The sequence below is a fragment of the Chrysochloris asiatica genome, unplaced genomic scaffold, assembly GCF_000296735.1.
Source record: "Chrysochloris asiatica unplaced genomic scaffold, ChrAsi1.0 scaffold00211, whole genome shotgun sequence".
Taxonomy (NCBI): Eukaryota; Metazoa; Chordata; class Mammalia; order Afrosoricida; family Chrysochloridae; genus Chrysochloris; species Chrysochloris asiatica.
The window spans coordinates 1,157,452-1,179,223 of NW_006408729.1; the positions used below are offsets into that span (position 1 = coordinate 1,157,452).

Sequence of the window (21,772 nt, forward strand, 5' to 3'; positions counted from 1 at the left end):
CACACACACACACACACACACATACACACGGTCCTCAGCACCCAGCCCCTTTTCCTCTCTGGGTCTCAACTCCCCAGGCACTCCATCTCTTCACATTGTCCTCTCTGTCTTCATCTCAGGCTTCACTGCTTCTCTGGGTGGGGTCCCGCTCTCCATTCTTCTCCATTGATGGTCCCTTATTTGATCTCTTAACTGCTGCTTTCTTGAATATTGATTGTGAATCCAAGTAAAATGAAGTCTTCAACAACTTTAATCTTTTCTCCATTTATCATGATGATATTTTATTGGTCCATCTGTGAAAATTTTCGCTTTCTTTTCAGTAAGGTGCAATATATATGTGGAAGGCTTTCAACTTTATCAGTAAGTACTTCAAGTCCTATTGACTTTCTGAAAGTAAGATTGTGTCATCTGCGTTTCATTGGTTGTGATGAGCATTCCTGTAATCTTGATATCAAGTTCTTCATATAATCCAGCTTCTCTGTAGGATTATTTGTTCATCATACAAGTACTTGAATTCAAGTACAACCCTGATGCACACCTTTACTGATTTTAAACCATTCCATATCCCACTTGTTCAATTCTTGGTCTATATACATGTTCCTCATGACCACAAAGTGTTCTGGAATTCATATTCTTCTTAATATTATTCATAATTTGTTATGATCCACACAGTTGTATATCTTTGTATGGTCAATAAACCACAAGTAAGCATCTTTCTTAACAACAACAACAAGCATCTTTCTGGTATAGATGTTTATACATGTCAAGAAGAATGGAGCTAAGTTTAGTATATTCTATGTATACTATAATTCACAAAATAAATCCTTGTGTAATTATGTAAACTGTATGAGTGACATAGGAAGACTCTTTTAATCATTTTGGAAGTATTTTTTATCCTTGCCTTAAAAATCCTCTATATCCTAACATTATTTTGTGATTATCTTAAGGTCCAAGAACTTAAGGCTAATGAACACCAACTTCATCAATTAAAAGAAGATATCGGTGAGACACAGAACAAAATGTGTGAAATAGAAAGGTTGAAGAAACAACTGAAGACCCAAAGTTCAACTCTGGATAAACTAGAAATGGAGAATTTAAATTTGGCTCAGAAACTTCATGAAAATCTTGAAGAAAACAAATCAGTGATGAAAGAAAGAGATAATCTAAAGAGAGTAGAAGACACCCTCAAATTAGAAAGAGACCAGCTCAAGGAAAACCTACAGAAAACTATAGCCAGAGTGAGTTATGTTCTATCTTCCTATCCAGTATTATGTTTAATACTGTTAGTGAGAATGCAAATGTTATACCTTTTGTGGAGGGAGTTTAACAATATCTTAAATAAAATACATCAACATAGGCAATTTCTACAGCAATCCATTTTTAGTAATTTATCCTACTAATAGGTTCTTACATTTGGACAAAACAGTAATATTCACTGTAACATTATTTGTGATAACCAATAAGACACAGGCTAAGTTGGGTTCATGTGTATAATTAAATACTAAGCAAAACAGTGGAGTCCTGGTGTGGTGCTATGGGATAAAGCACTAGACTGCAAGGTCAGTTTAAACCACAAGGTCAGTGGTTCAAACTCATCAGCCACTCCTTAGAAACCCCATACAGGGTCCCTATGAATCAGAATGGATTCCATGGAATTTAGCAACAACAACAAAAACAAGCATAACAATAAGGAGCCCTGGTGTTCTCTGTAGGATAAACATCAGACTGCCAACCCACCAGACACTCCCTGGGAGAAAGATGCGAGATTATTGCTCCTACAAATATTTACAGCCTTAGAAACCCTACACAGGGTCACATAGAGTGGGTTTCAACTCAGTGGCAGTGGGGAAAACATGAGAATGAGGGTGCTCTTTATATATGATATTGATTTAGAAGGATGCCCAAGCATCCTATGAAGGGAGAAAAAAGCAAGTCGCAAAATTATCAGGAAGCAGGACTAAGTAGGGAGAGGCTAGGAGCAGGAGATTCTATTCTCTATCCTTTTGTACTGTTCTAGTGTAGGTTGCTATTTACTTTGGTTTCTCATGGTGGTTGTTTTTAACTCTGATCATGTATTTTTTTAATGTTTCTTTAAACTGGTTAATTATTAAGATGATTTGTGACTATAGTATCACATTTCTCAATTTCTTCTAATAATAAAGGATCTAGAAACACAACAGGAACTAAAAATTGCTCGCATGCATTTAAAAGAATACCAGAAAACTGCTGATAAATTCAAAGAGAAAGTTTCAGAACAGACAGCCCAAATTTCAAATATTCAAAAGGATTTAAATAAATCAAAAGATGAATTACAGAAAAAGGTATGTATTGGTTTGTTTTTCTCTAAAGAGTTTTTCTTTAGGGTCCAAAACTATTTGAAGAATGAGAAATGACACGTGTAGAGATAGAGATATGTAGTTACAGACATTTGTACATATATAGCAAATGAACACTATTTTCCTTCCCTGAAGGAATTCAGTGTACATTTTAATTTGTTTTGTAATTATCTCAAGATTCAAGAACTTCAGCAAAATGAGATTCAACGTCTTAAATTGAAAGATGTCAATAATACTCAGGAAAAAATGAATGAACTGGAACAATTGAAGAAGCAACTTGAGGCCCCGAATTTATCTCTGCATAGTTTGGAAATGAAAAACTTGCATTTGACTAAGAAACGTCATGTAAACCAAGAAGAAATAAGAATTATAGCTAAGGAAAGAGATGAGCTGATGAGAATAAAAGGTTCTCTCAAAATGGAGAGAAGCCCTTTTGGAGAAATTATAGTGAGAGTGAGTTTGTAATTTTCCCCTAGCTACTAACTATAAGAATTAAACTTTTTACAAATAGTAAATGATAACAGGTGATGATGGGAAAACTATTATAATTTCTCACACACATAGGAACCTAAGTAGATCCCTTTTACTACACAACAGAGTCTTAGAGAGAAGCCTTTTGTTAGTGAAGTTAGAATGAAAAAAGATGAAGCTTTTCCAGGACCACTATTTACAAATACTTAGAATCATGTCTCTTTAAAAACTAATGAAATTGTCCAAAAAGAAAATTCAGACAAATAAAAAGTTATATGAATCTATTAAGAAGATTAAAAAAATCTTTCATTTCCATATTTCAAGAGTAAGGAAAGAATAAACTGTAGAAAATAATAAATTTGCAATCTCAACTAAAACATCAGACACTTGAGAATCCTTATACCGCTTCTTCTTATATTGGTTCTAAGTAAATTTTAAGATAGATTTAATTCGTCCAACAAATATTTACTGAACAGTTTCAGCATTCTTCTAGGTACTGTAGTCAACAAGATAACCAAGTAGGAAGAAATGTATACTTTTCAATCAAAAATATAAAATAAACACAAGATATGAACTTTTTACACCCGGGTACTTGCATTGGCTTGGAGTGCCATGAGTGGTATAGCATAGTATTGGTGACTTTTCTGGTATATTTGTTGTTACTGTCATTGTTGGTGTTGAATCATTTCCAACTCCTGGGACCCTTTGTACAACAGAACAGAATGCTACTTGGTCTTACGCCATCCTCACAATCACTGCTATGTGTGAGCTCAGCCACTATGCCTCTTTAGTTGGCAGTGATAATTGTAATATAGAGTAGGAACCAGAAATAAATCTAAAACATAGCTTGCAAGTACAATGGTTACATAAACAAATCCTGTCGCTAAACGTTAGATGGTTCTCCTCCCAGTATTTTACTATTTTTCCCAATAAGTTGTGGTTACTCACTGAAAGACAGTGGTACTATTCTTTTTTGTTGTTGCCATTTTTTTATGTTTTCTTTTAATTATAAATATATATTTAATTCCACTACTGAAATGATGTCAAAAAATATTAATAATACTGATGATTAAACACTATATATGAGTGAAGTTAGGGCTGAAACCCAGTTTATTTCTTTACTCCGAAGCAGGACCAACAGAACCACAAAGAAATTATAAAATATGAAAAAAGTTCACTGTGTGATGGAAAACAGAAGCTTACAGAGACCCTCAGAGAAAAATGCTTCAGGGTAAAAGTAAGTTATTCATTAAAACTACCAATCACCATTGGTACCCTTTACAATGACTTTCTAAAACCTAACAATCAATCAAAGGAAATTTCATGGAATAAATAGAAAATGCTCAATTTTTTTAGGTGTGTGTGTGTGTGTATAAATGCACTCAAAATGGAATGTGGCCATGTAAGACCTAACTGGACAGGTGATGCTTGAGCATACAAGTATCTGGACAAGGAGCACTATAGGCAGAGGGAGCAGCAAGTACAAAGCAAGTGAAAGCTAATAAGAAATTGGTCAGAGAGTTCCATTAGTAACAGCAGATGGAAGCTGTGGGACCTTATAAGAACTGGGTTTTATTCTATAAGGAGATTCACAGGAAGGATTTTTTTACTGCAACAGAGACATGAACAGACTTAATGTTTTCAAGGGTGTCTGTTTTTGTGTGTTCAATAGACAGAGTGGAAGCAGGAAGACTATTCAAAAGACTGATTGCAATAATCCAATCAGAGCAGTGGAAGTCGTGAGAAGAGTTTGCATTTTGAATATAGATTAAGAGTTAAGCCAACAGAATTTGGTGTCACCACTACTAGAATGTAAGATGCTGGTGTCACCATTGCTTATAGTTATTTATATCGCTTAGTACATTCCTGACAAAAGACTAAGTATCCAATATGCATTTATTAAAAGTGCAAATGAATGATTATGCAGGACTGCTTTTAATTATAATGTGATGAAAGGCAGGAATTCCCTCTCCAACACCCCCATTAATGAACATTTAAGAAATACTGGTGTGAAACTGTAGGATAAGCACTGAACTACAAGGTCAAGGGTTCAAACTTACCAGCAGTTCCTCAGAAACCCTATTCAGGATTACTTTGAGTCGGAACCAACTCTGTGACACTTAACAGCAACAACAGCAAGTATGGCATTGTAGAATAAGCACTGGATTGCTAACCAGACTGGCAGGTCAAACCCACAAGCTCCTCCTCAGAAGCCCTATACAGGGTCACTATGCGTCATATCCAACTCAACGACACTTAGCAACAACAACTTTTTCTTAAATTATTTAAAAACAGGCTATTAACGTCAGGAGCCCCTTTGTATATTGTTTACTATCCTGAACTACACATGCTACTTATTACATCGTTATAACAACATGAAAGAGCCTTGGTGGATTAAGCATTGGGATGCTAACCAAAACGGTGGTGATTTGAGCCCACCAGCCACTTTACAAGAGAAAAATGAGGCTCCTGTAAAGAATTACAGCATTAAAATCCTGTAGCGGTATTCTGCTCTCTCACATAGTGTCACGATAAATCAGAAATGAAGTGATGCCAGTGGATGTATATATGTATGTGTAGCAACTTGAACTTCACATATTCCTCCATCTGTGTTCTGATCAGTATGTCCTCTGAGCTTATGGGCCCATATTTGGCTACTCACTGAAAAGCTACACGTTCAAGCCCATTCCAAGATGCAAAGAAAAGTCGACGATCTATTTCAGAAAAAGTATCCATTGAAAACCTTAAAGAAGACAGTTCTACTCTAGAACACATATGGTGTCACTGTGAATCAGAATCTACTCAAAGACAGCTGGTTGTCACATGACAGACATTGAACTGGGTACTTTACTTCATGAGATAGGGTTTATTGCTCCATTTATAAACAAGGAAACTAAGACTCAGTGAGGAAATTCAGCACAGGGTCGTTGTTGTTCAGGGCCATCAAGTCAATTCTGACTCATAGCGATCCTATGCACAACAGAACAAAACACCTGCCCCGTCCTGTGCCATCCTCACAATTATTGTTACACTTGAGCCCATTGTTGCTGCCACTGTACATCTTGTTTGAGGGGCAAGGGGGGGTCTTCCTCTTTTTCACTGACCCTCTACTTTACTAAGGACTGTTGCCCTCCTGATAACATGTCCAAGGTATGAGAAGCGAAGTCTCACCATCCTACCTTATAACAAACATTCTGGCTGTACTTCTTCCAACGGAGATTTGTTTGTTCTTCTGGCAGTCCATGGTACTTTCAGTGTTCTTCTCCAGCACCTTAACTCAAATGTATCAACTCTTTTTTGTCTTCTTCCATTGTCCAACTTTCACATCCATATGAGGCCATTGAAAATATGATGGCTTGGGTCAGGACATCTTAGTTCTTAAACTGATGTCATTGCTCTTGGACACTTTAAAGAGGTCTTGTGCTGCAGATTTGCCTAATGCAGCATGTCCTTTGATTTCTTTACTGTTGCTTCCATGAGTGTTGATAGTAGATACAAGCAAAATGGTGTCTTTGACAATTTCAGTCTTTTCTCCATTTATCATGATGTTATTTATTGGTCCAGTTGTGAGGGGTTTTGTTTTCTTTGCATTGAGATACAATCCATACTGAAAACTGTAGTCTTTAATCTTCTTCAAAGTAGTTTTAAGTCCTCGTCACTTTAAGTGAGCAAGGCTTGACATCTGCATAACAAAAGTTGTTAATGACTCTTTCTCTAATCCTGATGCCACATTCTTCTTCATATATTACAGCTACTCTGATTATCTGCCCAGCATAAAGACTGAATAAGCATGGTGAAAGAATATAACCCTAGCACACATCTTTCCTAATTTTAAACCATTTCAGTATCCCCCTTTTCTAATAACTGGAATACCAGTATTGCAATGGTATCCATAGTTTGTCATGATCCACATAGCCAAAAGTCTTTGCATAGTCAATAAAGCACAAGTAAACATCTCTCTGGCTTCAGTTTCTGGTAGTGCTCTGTCAGTGTGCTATTGCAGCCATTTTTGAATTATCTTCAGCAAAATTTTCCTTCATGTGATATTAATGATGTTGTTTGATGCTCCATTGGGTCACCTCTCTTTGAAATGGGCAGAAATATGGATTTTGTCCAATTGGTTGGCCATGTAGCTATCTTCCAAATTTCTTGGCACAGATGAGTGGGTACCTCCAGTACTGCATCAGCTTGTTGAAAGATTTCAGTGTGTATTCCCTTAATTTCTAGAGAGCCTTGTTTTTTGCCAATGCTTTCAGTGGCACTTGGACTTTTTACTTCCATACCATCCATTCTTGATCATATGCTACCTCTTGAAATAGTTGAACATCAACCATTTCTTTTTGGTACCCTAATCTGTGTATACCTTCCATCTTCTTTTGGTGGCTTTTTGCATCATTCAATGTTTTGCCCATGGAATCTTTAATATTACAAGTTGAGATTTGAATATTTCCTTAGGTTCTTTCAGCTTGGGAAATGTTGAGCATGCACTTCCTTTGTTTTTCTAATTCCAAATCTTTGAACATTTCATTATAATACTGGATTTTTGTCTTCTCAAGCCACACTGAAATTTTCTCCCCAGCTCTTTGACTTCCTCATTTGACATCAACCAAATTTAAAAGACAACAAACTGTGGGTAGGAAAGATACCACAAATAGGAGTCCTGTAGGATAAACACTGGGCTGCTAACCTTAAGGTGACCAATTCAAACCCACCAGCCATTACTCAGAAACCCACCCTATACAGGGTTGTTATGAGTAGGAACTGACTCATTGGCACTTAACAACAACATTAGTATATCAATGTTGTGTAAAAAGTGCAAAAAATAAATCAATAGGAAAAATTATATAAATATATTAGAGAATTTAGCAAAGGACAAAAATTAATAACTCAGAATGAAAAAGCAAAATGTTTAATTGCAGTAAAAAAATTCTTTTTTAAATCTCACTTATCCAGCCAACATTTATTGAGGTCATCCTAAGTAGTAGACACTGGAATACATATTGTGGGAGCAGATAAGTAACATACAATTCATGTTGCTAAATATTCAGCAGGAGAAACAAACAAAATACCTGATATTTCTAAAGCAATACAGTAATTGGAGTGCTAGAATTATTAACAGAGTTCTAAAAAGCAAAAGATTTGAAATTTGTCAACATAGCAATAAGATAGTATTGAACATTTAAAAGTAGCTAGTTCGCACAGGGAAAGAATGTAGAATTAGACTAATATTGTCGTACGACAGGGCCTACAGAACATAAATTTTTGAAGAAATCAGAGCTGGTAAGGGTGCCCTCAGAAGTCCTAGTTAAATGAGAGCAGAATCATGTCATGAAGGTACTAGAGTAGACAGTTTGATAAAATCTGGGCGTGAAATAATAATATATCATAGAAACACAAATGAAGATAGCAATGAGGTACTAATGTTTCTGTCAAAGTCCGGTCTTCTTGGGTTGTGTGGAGTTTGTATGTATATTGGTTTGGTCAATACTATTATATTCTGATAAGATATTGATTAGAGAGGAAATTCCCTTTTGAGAGGATAATTTAGTCTCTTTTTTCTGTAAATTGTTAGTATCAGTATTTTCAAAGCGTTCATGTCTTTTGACCTAGTAAATCCACTTTAAGGAATTATTCCTGAAAAGTTATTGGAAATGTAATCAAAGGTTTGTGAATTAAGATTCCCCATATTAGTAGCATTTTTAATAGTAAAAATTTTAATTTAATGTATAAAACAGATCTGGTTGTTGTTGTTTTTTTATATAAAATCCATGTAACAGAATATTGAGCAAACACTGATTTCTAATAAAGGATTTCACAGACCTTTAAAATAATCAATGTCATCTTGTAATTCTAAAACATGCTTATAAAATTTTATAACCTGTAATCTGTTATATTTGTATTGTGCCTGCATGTCTATAAACCAAAAGACAAAAAAGAAAGTGCATCCTAATAATATCAATTGTTGTTTCTCATTTTCATTGTTTAAAAATTCCCACAATAACTACGTATTATTTCTGGAATTCAGGATCAACAACAGTTGGTTTGTTTTGTAATTTTAACACAAAGGTCTGATTTCTTTTTCTCTCCTAAAATAGTATTAGTGTAAGTTTTGTTAGAATTTGAGGACTGAGACCATTTATTGCTAAATGAGTAGAATGAATTGTTAAATGGATTCTAATTTTCTTTAGGAGCTTCTGAAGAAATACTCAGAGATAATTAATTGTTATGAGTTCTTGAATACATTGTCTCTTGATTTGGAAAAGGAAATTGAAAACCAAAAAGAGATTTTGATTAGAATAAAAGCAAAACTCTCACTTCCGTGTTCACAAACCAAACAGATTCAAAAACTTCTCGCTGTTAACCAAAGATGTTCCACAGAATTCCATAGAGTCATGGAGAAACTTAAGGTACCACCTCTTTGAGTAATATCCTTATTAATGTCTGAAATTTTCAATTATAAATTTCTGTTTGTTTGAGTCCTGCTTTGGGAGTTGTCATATTTGATATTAATCTGCCTACTGCTGAATTTTTAATAATAGAGCTCATGTGCAAGATCTTCAGTATGCTTAGAACCTGTTTATTTATCAAAGCCTGAACTCTGTGTATAAACTTAGATTCTATGTTCAGGAGATAGATATAAATAATATCTCAAATTATCTCAACATACAGACAGATAGGTGCAGTGATAGAACTATGTTACTATGAAATACTAGAAGAAAAGTTATACAAGATGTAACTGTAGTGAAACCCAAGGTCAGGTCCTAATGCTTGCTATTCACTTACAGATGATGGGGAGCCCAATTTTCAGCTAAGTAATAGGTAGGTTTATAGGAGGGACAACAACACAGATATTTCACCATGGAATGGTTAATCATTTAAGATCAAAAGGACATTTACCAAAGAACAAAGTTGAGAAGAAATGGAAAGGAGGGTGAAATAGAAATAGGAAGTGAGAGACCGTGTTACAGGGAGGAAATTGCAATCAATGCGATGAAGCAAAGTGTTTGATTAGTTGAATGTAAAACTGATGATCTGCTTTGTAAACCTTCACTCAATTCACAATAAAAAGCCTCCCCCTTCCTCCCACCCCCCACACCACCACCACCACCACCCCCTGCCAAAAAAAAATGACAGCTATTTGAAAACTCTATGGAGCACAGTTCTACACTGGCATACATGGATTCTTCATGAGCCAGAATTGACTTGATGGTAACTGGTTTAGTTAGTTAGTTAATAGGGTTTTTTTATTTTAATACTATGGAAGTAACTGTAGGGATGAAGAGGAAAACATGGATTGAAGAACCATTTAACTTTTAAATGGTAGGTTCACTTGATTACTAATAGATGTAAGGGAGAAAAATTTCAATTTGAGTCCCAGTTTTTGGGTGTATCCAGGTTTGTATATAGTGCTGCCTTTAACTGAGCTAAAGGAAAAACAAAAAGGAACAAAATGGATAAGGCAGGGGGAGAGGTCAAGTGTTTGGGATATTTTAAGGTTGAAATGCCTATGATAACATATCCAACAAGAGAAACCCAGTAGACATTTAATTGTAAGTCTGATGTTTGGGAAAAGAAAAATCTAGGACTCTTTAACAGCATATAGGTAGATAATACTACATAGGTAAAAGTCACCCAGAAAGCATAATAGAATAATAAAGTATAATAATAATTATTATATAATAATCATCATCAATAAAGAAGAAAACTCTCAAAAAAAATAAATGTTCAAAGGTCATTAACAAAAGTGCAGGGAATGCATGGGTTTGAGGTTGGAAAATCAAAGAGAACCAACAAAAGTAATAGCACTCTTCAGTGGAGGAGTATGCATGTCAAAGACAAATTGTCGAAGACAATTGTCGAGAGTAGCAAAGACTGCTGCTGACAGCCAGAATATGGACTGAAAAATACCTCATTTTGGTGATGATGGAGATTTGGTGACTTTTATCAGAATAGTTTTAGTTGAGTGGTTAGAGGAGAAGACCAGATTTAAGAAAATGAGGACTGTAGAAAGATAAAGTACCCCTTGGGCTCTGATATCCTTCCAGAGATCTGCCTCTCAGACATACAGAACTCTTTTCACTAGATCCATGAAACATAGGACACTCAAATTATTGTCACTTAGAAGCCAAGTAAGACTTGAGCCATGTCAATGTTAATGTTTAGCTCAGTCAAGGCAGGCAAGGGAGGATGCTAAAAATAAGTCTCAGGTGTCTAGCTAGAAAACCAGGATGATGGGAATTATTAACTATAAAAGAAACAGTAGGAAAAGATCAGTTAATAGTGAAATGGGTCATGTAACATTTTAAACATAATGAATTTGACATATTTGTAGGACATCCAGGAGAGTTATATTCACTAGGAAGTCAGAAATATAGAACTAGATAGAAGTCTGTGTCTCCTCAGACACCAAGAAAAAATTAAAGATAGAAACTCCTTCCTTTTTCCTCTCATATTCGAGGGTATAGGCGAACAAGAGATCCATCCCATCTCACATGCTTTTTTAATGTCCTCTAAATGTGATAAAAGTTTCATTTTCCAATTTGTTATTGTGTGGTTTTTTTCTGCAAGTATGTGTTAAGCCTTGTTACAAAGATAAAGGAAGAACACCATGAAGCCATCAATAAATTTGAAATGGATTTTATTGATGAAGTGGAAAAGCAAAATGAACTCATTATTAAAATACAAAACCTTCAACAAGATTGTGACATACCATCCAATGAAGTAAGGGACCTCAAATTGTGCCAGCTTATAGATCTACATATTGAGGTATAATTTCTTGAAATTGATTTACACACATCATAAGCCTTTTATCAAGTAGAAAAGTACTTTTTCGTGTTGCTTAGAGCTACTTTCATTTACTAGAAATTAAAAATAGGTTACAGACATAAAAAGAGTGTCAAGTAATGGACTAGCCTCCTTTTAGACCTCCACAGACACAAAGAAACTGATTTAATATTAACAGATGGGAATTTATGGAACCCGAAGAAGTTTCCAAATACCTTCTAAGACTTCCTACATCTATGACTAAGTCAGACACTTTCTTGTTACAACAACTTTGCATGGAATGTCTTGCCTCTCTCTCAGCAATGTGAAGTTGACTGGGAGGTCCCAACCTGCATGTAAGACCTACTCTTACACACAAAAGCCAAATCCAGAAACATTTCAAATGTTGTAATTATTAGTCACAGACTTAATTGACAGGCAGAAAATTTATACATACCTCTGTCACATACTCTATACTGCCAAAAAACCTTTTATGCAAATAGTTAGAATAAAGTTCAAATTAGAATTATATGAGAATGAGGATTCAGTAAGGTATTTTCTCTTTTATTGATGATGTATGTAATATTTCAATGAAAAAATGTTCAGGAGACTTAGTGCTTATTTTCACACAGGAAATTCTCAAAGATGTCTCAGAACATGACTTCCTCAGCATAAAGACTGAATTTCAGCAAGTAATAGATAAGAGGAAAGAAATGACTCAAGTTTTGAAAGAGTGGTTAAATACTCATTTTGATATAGAAAAGCTTCAAAATGACATCCAGAAAGAAAATGATAGGATGTGTCAAGTGAATAACTTCTATAATAACAAAATAATTGTAAGTAATAATTTTTATTGTGCTGCCTCTTTTGTTGTTTGATTTCATTTTCTTAAAACAATTTTAAGTATGGTTTCTTTAATTCTCAACATGCTTTACAAAAAAGATTGACTTTGTAAAACTTCTCAGCATGTTTCAGTAAGATGATTAGATAGATAGATAGATAGATAGATAGATAGATAGATAGATAGACAGACAGACAGACAGACAGATAGATAGATAGATAGATAGATAGATAGATAGATAGATAGATAGATAGATAGATAGATAGATATAGACAGATAGATAGATATCAACTTACACAAACAAAGAAGGTAACAGTCCTGGTGTATAGTTCAATTTCTGCTTGTTAAGTTTTGACTCCTATTAGCAATCTCCCCTTCACCTTCTTACTGCTTCAGTTGGAAACCAGTCTGTTCCCTGTTAAGGCGGAAACATGAGCCAGTGTCAGGACTAGAGCCAACAGCTGTGTAGCAAGGCCTGACACCTAGCCATTTACTGTAGTAGTGTCTCGTGGGATTTTCACTATTATCAGTACAAAGGGCTTCACTATTATCAGTACAAAATTCCAATTTTGATTCTCCTTTTGAAGCTCCCTTGTATTATCTTTCAAGGCTGGAAATATTTATCATTGTTCCTAAGATGATCAGTCTGTTAGTGTGTTAGTGTTTTTATTTTTCAGTTATCAGAATATTCATTTCTACTTTCTGAAGTATCCCTTCCATATATATACCTGGTCAGATAAGTGAAATCAAGAAGGTTACTTATAATAAATAAATGAGTCCATAGAGAGTTAGATTATATAACTCCCACAATTTGTTTTGTGTTTTCAAATAGATCTTTTTTGGCACTTAAATTTCATTTGGGAACTTTTCTTAAATCACATAGAAATATGGCATAATACTTTTTAAAAGTTGTTGAGTTGTCAAAGTTAGCAAAATATTAAATGAATGCTTCAGAAAAAAATATCCATAGTCAAGAGACAGAGGCAGAAAATAGTATTTGGATAAGATAATGTCTATGTAATTCAGTGTTTTTCTTATAATATTGAGAGCCTAGTTATGATCAGGAAATAGAGATTTTTACCAACATGGATCAGGATAGATATAAAGTTTCTTGTAAAATCAGTAAGGTATTTATGATGAGACCAAAAAGAATTTTCCAAAGGAGTTACAAAGTAGAGAGATACTGAGTAAGGTGAGTTAGTCATCAGTGTGAAGAATGGTGGGTGGGTGGTGGTGGTGATGTGCTGTAGAGTCGATTCCGACTCATAGGGTTTCTGAGGCTGTAAATCTTAATGAAAGCAGAAAGCCTCATCTTTCTTCCATGGAACAGCTATTAGTTTTGAACTGCTGACCTTGAGGTTAGCAGCCCGACTCGTAGCCACTATGCTACCAGAGCTTCTTAATTTACATAAAGTATTCCTTACGACTACTAACTGTTATTCTCTGCACAGAAATATAAGATTTTCAGATTAATTACAAAAAGTCAATGAGTTATTTTTCCCATAAGCATTGAGGTTTGATGTGAAACAGGAATTAAGTTTACATGATGTGCCCTGCTATTAAATGGCACTGAATGTTCTTAACCATAGCATATACAAGGGGGTTTCAAAAAGTTCATGGAAAAGTTCCATTATTTTTTCATTTCATTTTTCCATGAGTCTTTTGAAGCCCACTCATACAATGACTTAACTGCACAATTCTTCAGAATCCTACTCATATGTTAATTGTTGTTGTTGTTGTTAAGTGTTGTTAAATTTGTTGCAACCTATCACCTCCTATAGTGTTTGCAAGGAGTAACTAGTAGTTTGAACCACCGACCTTTCGGTTAGCAGTCCAATGCCACACCAGGTATTAATGTAATAATATCAACTTGTAGATCAGGATAAATTCTTTCTAACTCTTATTTTTCTTTTATTGACATCATTAACATCCAATATCTTCTGAAATTCAAGACCTGATACAAACCAAAAATTATGCTTACATTGTTTTAGCATCCTATTCTAGAATTTTCAAAATAATGAATTTCCTCATATGCTCTCTTTGAGAATTCAGATATTTTTCTTAGTGTTTTCTCTATCTGTAATTGACTTTAGAGCTCTAATCAGTGCTTTAATATTCAATAGGCCATAATGAATGAATCAACAGAGTTTGAAGAAAGAAGTGCTGCCATATCCAAAGAATGGGAACATGACTTGAGATCAATGAAAGAGGAAAGTGAAAAAATGTTTAAAAACTACCAAACTTGGAAGGCCTCTTTGACATCCAGTGCCATTGTTACATGTACTGCTACAAAAGATATTAAGGATCCTCATGTTACTTCAAAAACTACACAACTAACTACAGAAGTATGTAACCTGTTTCCAGATGTTCTTAAATGTATAACTTAATCATAGAATTTTTGATGCATCTTTATAACATTTTGGAGCAAAATAAATGTTTAAAGGAACATATACATACTCTTTATATATGAGATTGATGGACCTGTTTTTTAAACATAGATTTATTGTGACTATCACTCAAACTGATTATAAAGTTAGACATTATATAAGAACTTCATTTTTCAATTATGAAGCCAAACTCATTTGTAGTTTAATTTGATTAATAAATTCATATATCATAGTTTAATATTGGTTTTATTATAATAAAATATAAGCATGGGAAAATAAAACAGAGTTCTGGCATAATCGCTTACTAGAGCACCTAACAGTAAATTATTATCATCGATCATTTTATAAAAATAAATGCTTATAATAAAATATTGACCACTAGTTCAATAATTAATCATCAATAGAGTACAGAAGATCACTGGTAAACACATTTTTTGATTTTCTGATCACTAAAGATTTCAGTCAGCTGTTAGAAATAAAAAAGAGGAGCAATAATAACCATCTGCAGAAGCAATAAGGTAAAGAAACAGAAGGAAATTCCATCTTCTTTGACCCTCAGAAATAGCCTACTGCATCCTAAAATATATGCTTCTATAATTAAAGTAGTTTGGTACTGATGCAAGAATGGACAAGCAGAGCAAGGGACCAGAATAAAGAATTCAGAAGTGCTTATTATATATATACATAGATATAAAAATGTATATGAGAATTTAATATAATGGAAACATTCAATTCAATGAGGGGAAAAATGGTTTTTTTGATGCATAATATGTAAAAACTTAAAAAAAAAAGCCTGATTCTCACTTCACTCCTTACATGGAAATAAATCCCAGGTGGACCAACAAGATACTTCTAAGGACAACATTGAAGTTTCTGTATGTGAATATTCTTCTAAACATGAACAAAATCAACCATTTAAATTTATCCTAAATTCATACATACTTCTAGAAAGCTGTAAGCAACCTAAATGTGCATTAGTAGGTGATTGGTTGAGTAAATTATGGTACCTCCATGAAATAGTATGCTCTGTATCCATAAATATAAAACTATTAGAGACCCACAAGGGGACTTCAGAAATTTCAAGGAAAATGTGGAAGTCCCCTCATACACTGTGATTCTGTATTCATGTCAGTCTTTATGTATATGTATCTTTCAAATAGAAAATTCAAGAGCTAGAAACTTCACTACGGGAAGCTAAAGAAAATGCTAAGTATAAGGAAAGCAAGATTATAAAGATGCAGAAAGAACTTGAGATGACTCATTATATGATAGCAAAACTTCAAGCAAAAGTTGATGAATCAAATAAAACCCTTGAAAAAACAAAAGAAATTATCCACGTACTCCAGGTGACTAAAACTCTTTCTATAAATAAGAGTTATTCTTTACCTTTCGTTTTGCTGTTGAATGTGGAGGATAATCTGGCACTTGCCTTTTACTGCAATTTCCTGTTGCCTATGTATGTCTGAAGTTTAGTACTCAAGCAAACAGCTTCATTTAGAAGTGAAATGCAGGCTGTGTGTTTTCATGCAGAATGTTTATTTTTATCTTCCTAGAAAACTAAATTTTAAGACACACTGAAATGTTACATTTTAGTATAGAAGTATCTCTTTTATTGCTATTTCAAGAAATGCTGCTAATGTAATATATAAAAATCTTTGTTTAGATCAATGTATTTAAAAAAAATTTTTTTCCCCAAAAAGCCACTGTCACTGAGTCCCATCTGGTGTTCAGTGTGCTAAGCAAGATTCTGTTTTCTCTGGAAAGGACAGTAGTTTGAATATTTTTTAAACTTGAATGCCATTAGACACGCCACATCCTCATTCGTCATCTCCCCAACATTCTCTTTCATTTTAACCTCAGACAGTTCTCACATTTCTACTACTTGAGTCTGGCCCTAATAAGCATTTAAGTTTGCTCCTCCTGCTAAAATAAGCTAAAATAAGGTATCAGTCAATAATTCTTACATTTTTTATTATTTAATATTGTTCTAAAATTTTGGTCAACTTAATGGGACATAAAACAGAGAGGCAAAGAGAAAAGTATTAGTTTTATTACAGACTATTGATGGTATAGCGAGATACAAAGAAAATCACCTGGAAAAGTTTAGAATTTTTTAGAATAATATTTTAAATGTTGTTAAGTATCGTTGAATTGGTTCCACTTCATATTGACTCTGTATAGGGCTTCCAAGGAGTGGCTGGTGGGTTTAAACCACCAAACTTGCTGTTAGCAGTCCAGTACTTATCCTACAGTGCCACACCAGAACTCCTTTTACCTCATTCCATAAAAATCAGTTGATTAGAATTGATTCCAAAAGATAGAGTGATGTCCTAGGACGTAAGCATCATGTTTCTTCAATATTTGATATAGAATGACACAAGTATCTAAAGAGAAAGAAATCCCTTTCCTGCATACCACCGGAAGTAACCACATAGAATAATGTAATGGGTATAGATTTGTATAGCAAAAGAAAAATACAGAGTATCCAAAATCTTTGTACTACTTGAAATTTGGAAATTTGCTTCTATATATCACATAAATAATTTTGAAAAACTCAACAGTTAATTTAACTTGAGATTTCACTAATTAATTGCAAGAATATTAATTTCTAATCTTCTCTGTTCACTATGATTTAAGTATATCTGGATATAACCATCCAATATAATGTAGGATTTATTACTTTAAAGGAAAAAAAATTGAACAAAAGAATCCTAAGAATTTAAATTTTGAATAAAATGTTTCTGTTATATCTTTACAAATTGTTTTACTCAAATAGCAGTGAATTAGTTAAACATTTGAACTTTATGGTCAACCCTGTATGATAACAAAAAGCATCTTATCTATGATGGGCACGAAATCTAAAATAAACTGTCTGAATGGCTAACTTGAGTAGCACATATGAAAGGAATCATCAAGCTATAAACATAAATAGAACACATGATTCAGCATTAAGACATGTGCCCTTTTTTAACTGACACAACTCTTAATGTTTTCCAAATTAATTTCTAAATTTAACATAGTTCAAATCAGAATAATCTAAAAGAATTGTGTTCTTTTGTCTGTTTTTTTCCCCAGTGGAACAATTAAAATTTATTAGCAACATAGGAAGAATAAACCAATGCTCTTAACTAAGACACGCTCTGGTAACATGGTGGGTTACAAGTTTGGTGCTAACCACAAAGTCAGCTGTTCAAACCTACCAGCTGCTTCACAGGAGAAAGATGAGGCTTTCTGCTCCTGATAAGGTTTACAGCCTCAGAAATCCTATACAGGGTGGCTGTGAGTCAGAACTGACTCCCCAGCACAGAAACAGCACCACCACCATTAGCTAAGGAGTCTTGGTATGGTGTTGTAAGATAGGGACAGGACTGCTAACACCAAGGTCGGTGGTTCAAACACACTAGCCCCTCCTTGGAAACCCTTTACAGGGTCATTATGAGTGGGAACCGACTCAGCAGCACTTAACAGAATTAGCTAAGAACTCTATTTGCTTTTCAGTTTATTAACAAAAAATATTTAAAGCTGTCAATATTTGTATGAATATAGCTTTGGCTACCTGCCATATGTCTGAAATGCAGAGTTCTCATTATCATTTATTTCTAAATCAGTATTTCCAAATTTCACTGAACTGTCGCAAGATTATTTTAAACAATGTTATGTATGACTAATTTCTTTGTGTCATTACATAGTGGTCATAGAAAATGCTTAAATTACCAGATTGAACTTTCAGTACAAAATATATCTGACAATGCTATGTAGTTCTTTGTGCCTTGACTTCATTTCTAGTTTGATATTTATATTTTTGCTCTGGCATCTTTTTATTACATAAATAATTTCTCTTGTTCATTGATTTCATTATTTTCAACTTCATTGTCATTTTGTTTTTGAAATGGAAAAAATATTTATTGTAAGAAATAAAAATAATGTTCTCTATATGTTGGCTTTAGATAAACTTCCATATCAAATAGCTAGTAATTCATTTTAGTGTTTAAATTGGTAATTTTCTTGCATTTCGTGTATTTGGAGTTGTTTGCTATTTTTGAATGTACAGGATCAAAAGGACCTATGGTAACGTAATGATTGCAAGTCAGGCTGCTAACCTCACGGTCAGCAGTACAAACTACCAGCTGTTCTGCGGGAGAAAGGTGAGGCTTTCTGCTCCTATGAAGATTTGCAGCCTCAGAAACCCTATCTATACAGGGTTGATGTGAGTCGAAACTGACTCCACAACACATCTCCACCACCACTTGATCAAAGGCAGTTATCCACTTTTCACTGGAATTGAAACAGTTCTAATAACTATTTTAGTTATTTTTTTTTTTCTTTCTAAAAACTTAGGACAAAGTTGCATTAGGAGCTGAGCCCTATAAAGAAGAAATTGAAGATCTCAAAACAAAACTGGTGAAAACAGACTTAGAAAAGATGAAAACTGCCAAGGAGTTTGAAAAAGAGTAGGTTTTTACCTGAATTTAACTTTATAGTTTAAATTTTCCTTTCTAAGTTTCTTTCTCTTAATTAACTTTTAAAATATCTTACAGAGATAGTGTTATTACTCTTTTTAAATATACACACTTTGTTTTTAATTCATTATATTCTCATTGCATTAACCTGGGTTTCCAAATATACACAATTCTGATCAATGGAAAGCACGTGGTCTTGTGGATTATACATACACCACCATCAATCAAGTAAACAACTTTTAAATGGCCTTTATATGCTTTCAGGTGAATGTTAAAAAACCTTGGGGGGTTTGTGTGTGTGTATGGGGCCTTCAAAAAATTCTGTGGAAAAATTCCATCGTCCTTTTTTCTTTTTTTTCAAGTCGATTCTGACCCATAGTGGCCCTGTGTAGGGTTTCTGAGGAGCTAGTGAGCTTAAACCACCTTCCTTGCAGCTCAAATGGCTTTGCAGTCTGGTGCGTTAACCCACAGCACCACACTAGAACTTGGGTGTATTTATTTGAATTCTTGGAGAAGATGTTCTGATCAGAAAGCAGACATTTTCTATTCATGTATCTCTTTTTGTAAAGCAATATGATAACAATTTGCATTTTTGTCATTTTTTAAATTTATGCATATATTTATAGTATTTTGATGAGTGGACTCAGACAGTTCTCCTAATAAGTTTTCATGAATTCTTGGTGTGGTGATGTAGGATCAACATTGGACTGTGAACCACAAGGTCAGCAGTTCAAACCCACCAGCTGGAAACCCTGTTACAGGGTCACTGTGAATTGGAACTGACTCGATGTCTGTCACTTAACCACAGCAACAATCTTCAGGTTGCTATGGCTTCACAGGCTGCATGAAATAATCTATAAAGTAAGGTGACTTTATAAAATAGTGTCTCCTTAACCTCTTGGATTTGAAGTAACACTCAATGTCCCTGCTTTCTCTATGCTAAACCTAATACCAGCTATAAGGTAAAATTCAGCTAACAGGTTAAGAACAAAGAAAATCTTGAGATAGTCCCTAATCAGCGAGAAAAACAAGGAGCATACTGATAATACTTTAAGTGACAAGTAACTATTAGACGAGCATGAGAGGAGTGATACATTTGTTGTTAGTGATTTTGAGTTCGTTCAGACTCATAGTGACCCTATGCAGTACAGAACAAAACACTGCTTAGTCTTGCGCCATCCTCACAGTTGTTACATTTGAGCCCATTGCTGCTGCCACTGTGTCAGTCCATCTAGTTGGTGGATTGCTGATGGAGCCCCTCACTGCATGTCTATCTACCCTGTCCTCCATCTTGTTTTATTTAAAAGACATCCATTGTCTTTTAAATCCATTTTTTCATGAACTTTTTGAAGCCCCCTTGTGTTTATCACTGCAACTTGGGTTTTCATTGTTTCTCTTAATTTTATTTGTCCTTCTTCTTACGTTTTTGTGTAAAGATTGTATTACCTTCTGATTTTCTATGTTTCTGTATTTCAAACCATATTCCCATTTTTATTTATGACCATGAGTCAAAAAGTATCCACATTCTGGCTGTAGAATTTATTTTAATCAACTTTTATAAAAGACAAATACATCACTTTTCAACATGATCTCCTTGCTTTTCAATACACTTTATCCATCTGTCAACAAACTTTAATATTCCCTTATTTTAAAAGGTTTTAAGCTAAGCTGCGAGCTACGAATGCATCGCTCTCTTCACTTCTTCATCAGAGGTGAATCTTTGTCCTCAAAGGGCTACATTCAGGGGACCAAACAGGTAAAAGTCTGATGGAGCAAGATCAGGACTATAGGGAAGATGCTGACGTCTCAAAATGAAGTTTTCACAGAGTGTCAACAGTGTGGGCAAAGGTGTGCAGATGTGCATTGTCATGCAAGATCACAATGCACTTGGATAGCAATCCTCTATGTTTAAGCTGAAATTTAGGCTTCAGCTCTTCAGTGAGCAGCTCACTGTAACAAGAACAGTTGATTGTTGAACCTTTTTCATGACAGCGTTACAATACTGACCTTTGAGAATCCCAGAAAACTGTAAGAATCAATTTTCCAAGTAATGGTGGTTGACTTTTGAAATTTTTCTTGGTCGGCAATTGAGGATGTTTCCATTCCATACTCTGCCATATACTCCGAGGCTTATGAATCCATGTCTTGTTACCATTAACGTTTTTTGTTACTGTTTTTTTAAGAGTCTTTTACTTTCCTATGAGTATCAGCCCAAATTTTGTTTGTAGATATCCACATTCTCACTTGCACAGCAATGATCTTGAACAGAAATCACTCAGTAATACAGTGCAGCCAAGAGAAGTTTCAATATAACCATAGTGTGGATAGTTTTTACTCACCCTTACACAATTTGTTGTTAGGTGCCATCGAGTCAGTACCAACTCATAACGACCTTAAGCACAGCAGAATGAAACACTGCCCGATCCTGGGGTAACCTCACTACTGTTGCCACGCTTGAGTCCATCGATGCTGCCACCTGACCAATCCATCTCTTTGGGGGTCTTCCTCTTTTTT

General features: G+C 34.4%; 1 protein-coding gene across 1 annotated transcript in view; it reads left to right on the forward strand.

Annotated features, from left to right (window-relative positions):
• The window catches only part of CENPE (centromere protein E, 312kDa), a 100,245-nt gene that overhangs the window by 65,922 nt on the left and 12,551 nt on the right, over positions 1-21,772 (forward strand). The window contains exons 36-45 of the mRNA XM_006872724.1: positions 948-1,238; positions 2,163-2,321; positions 2,514-2,789; positions 3,940-4,044; positions 8,996-9,214; positions 11,376-11,573; positions 12,203-12,406; positions 14,535-14,756; positions 15,959-16,144; positions 19,137-19,249. Of these exons, the coding sequence (XP_006872786.1) occupies positions 948-1,238; positions 2,163-2,321; positions 2,514-2,789; positions 3,940-4,044; positions 8,996-9,214; positions 11,376-11,573; positions 12,203-12,406; positions 14,535-14,756; positions 15,959-16,144; positions 19,137-19,249 (1,973 nt within the window). The remainder of the gene's footprint in view (positions 1-947; positions 1,239-2,162; positions 2,322-2,513; positions 2,790-3,939; positions 4,045-8,995; positions 9,215-11,375; positions 11,574-12,202; positions 12,407-14,534; positions 14,757-15,958; positions 16,145-19,136; positions 19,250-21,772) is intronic.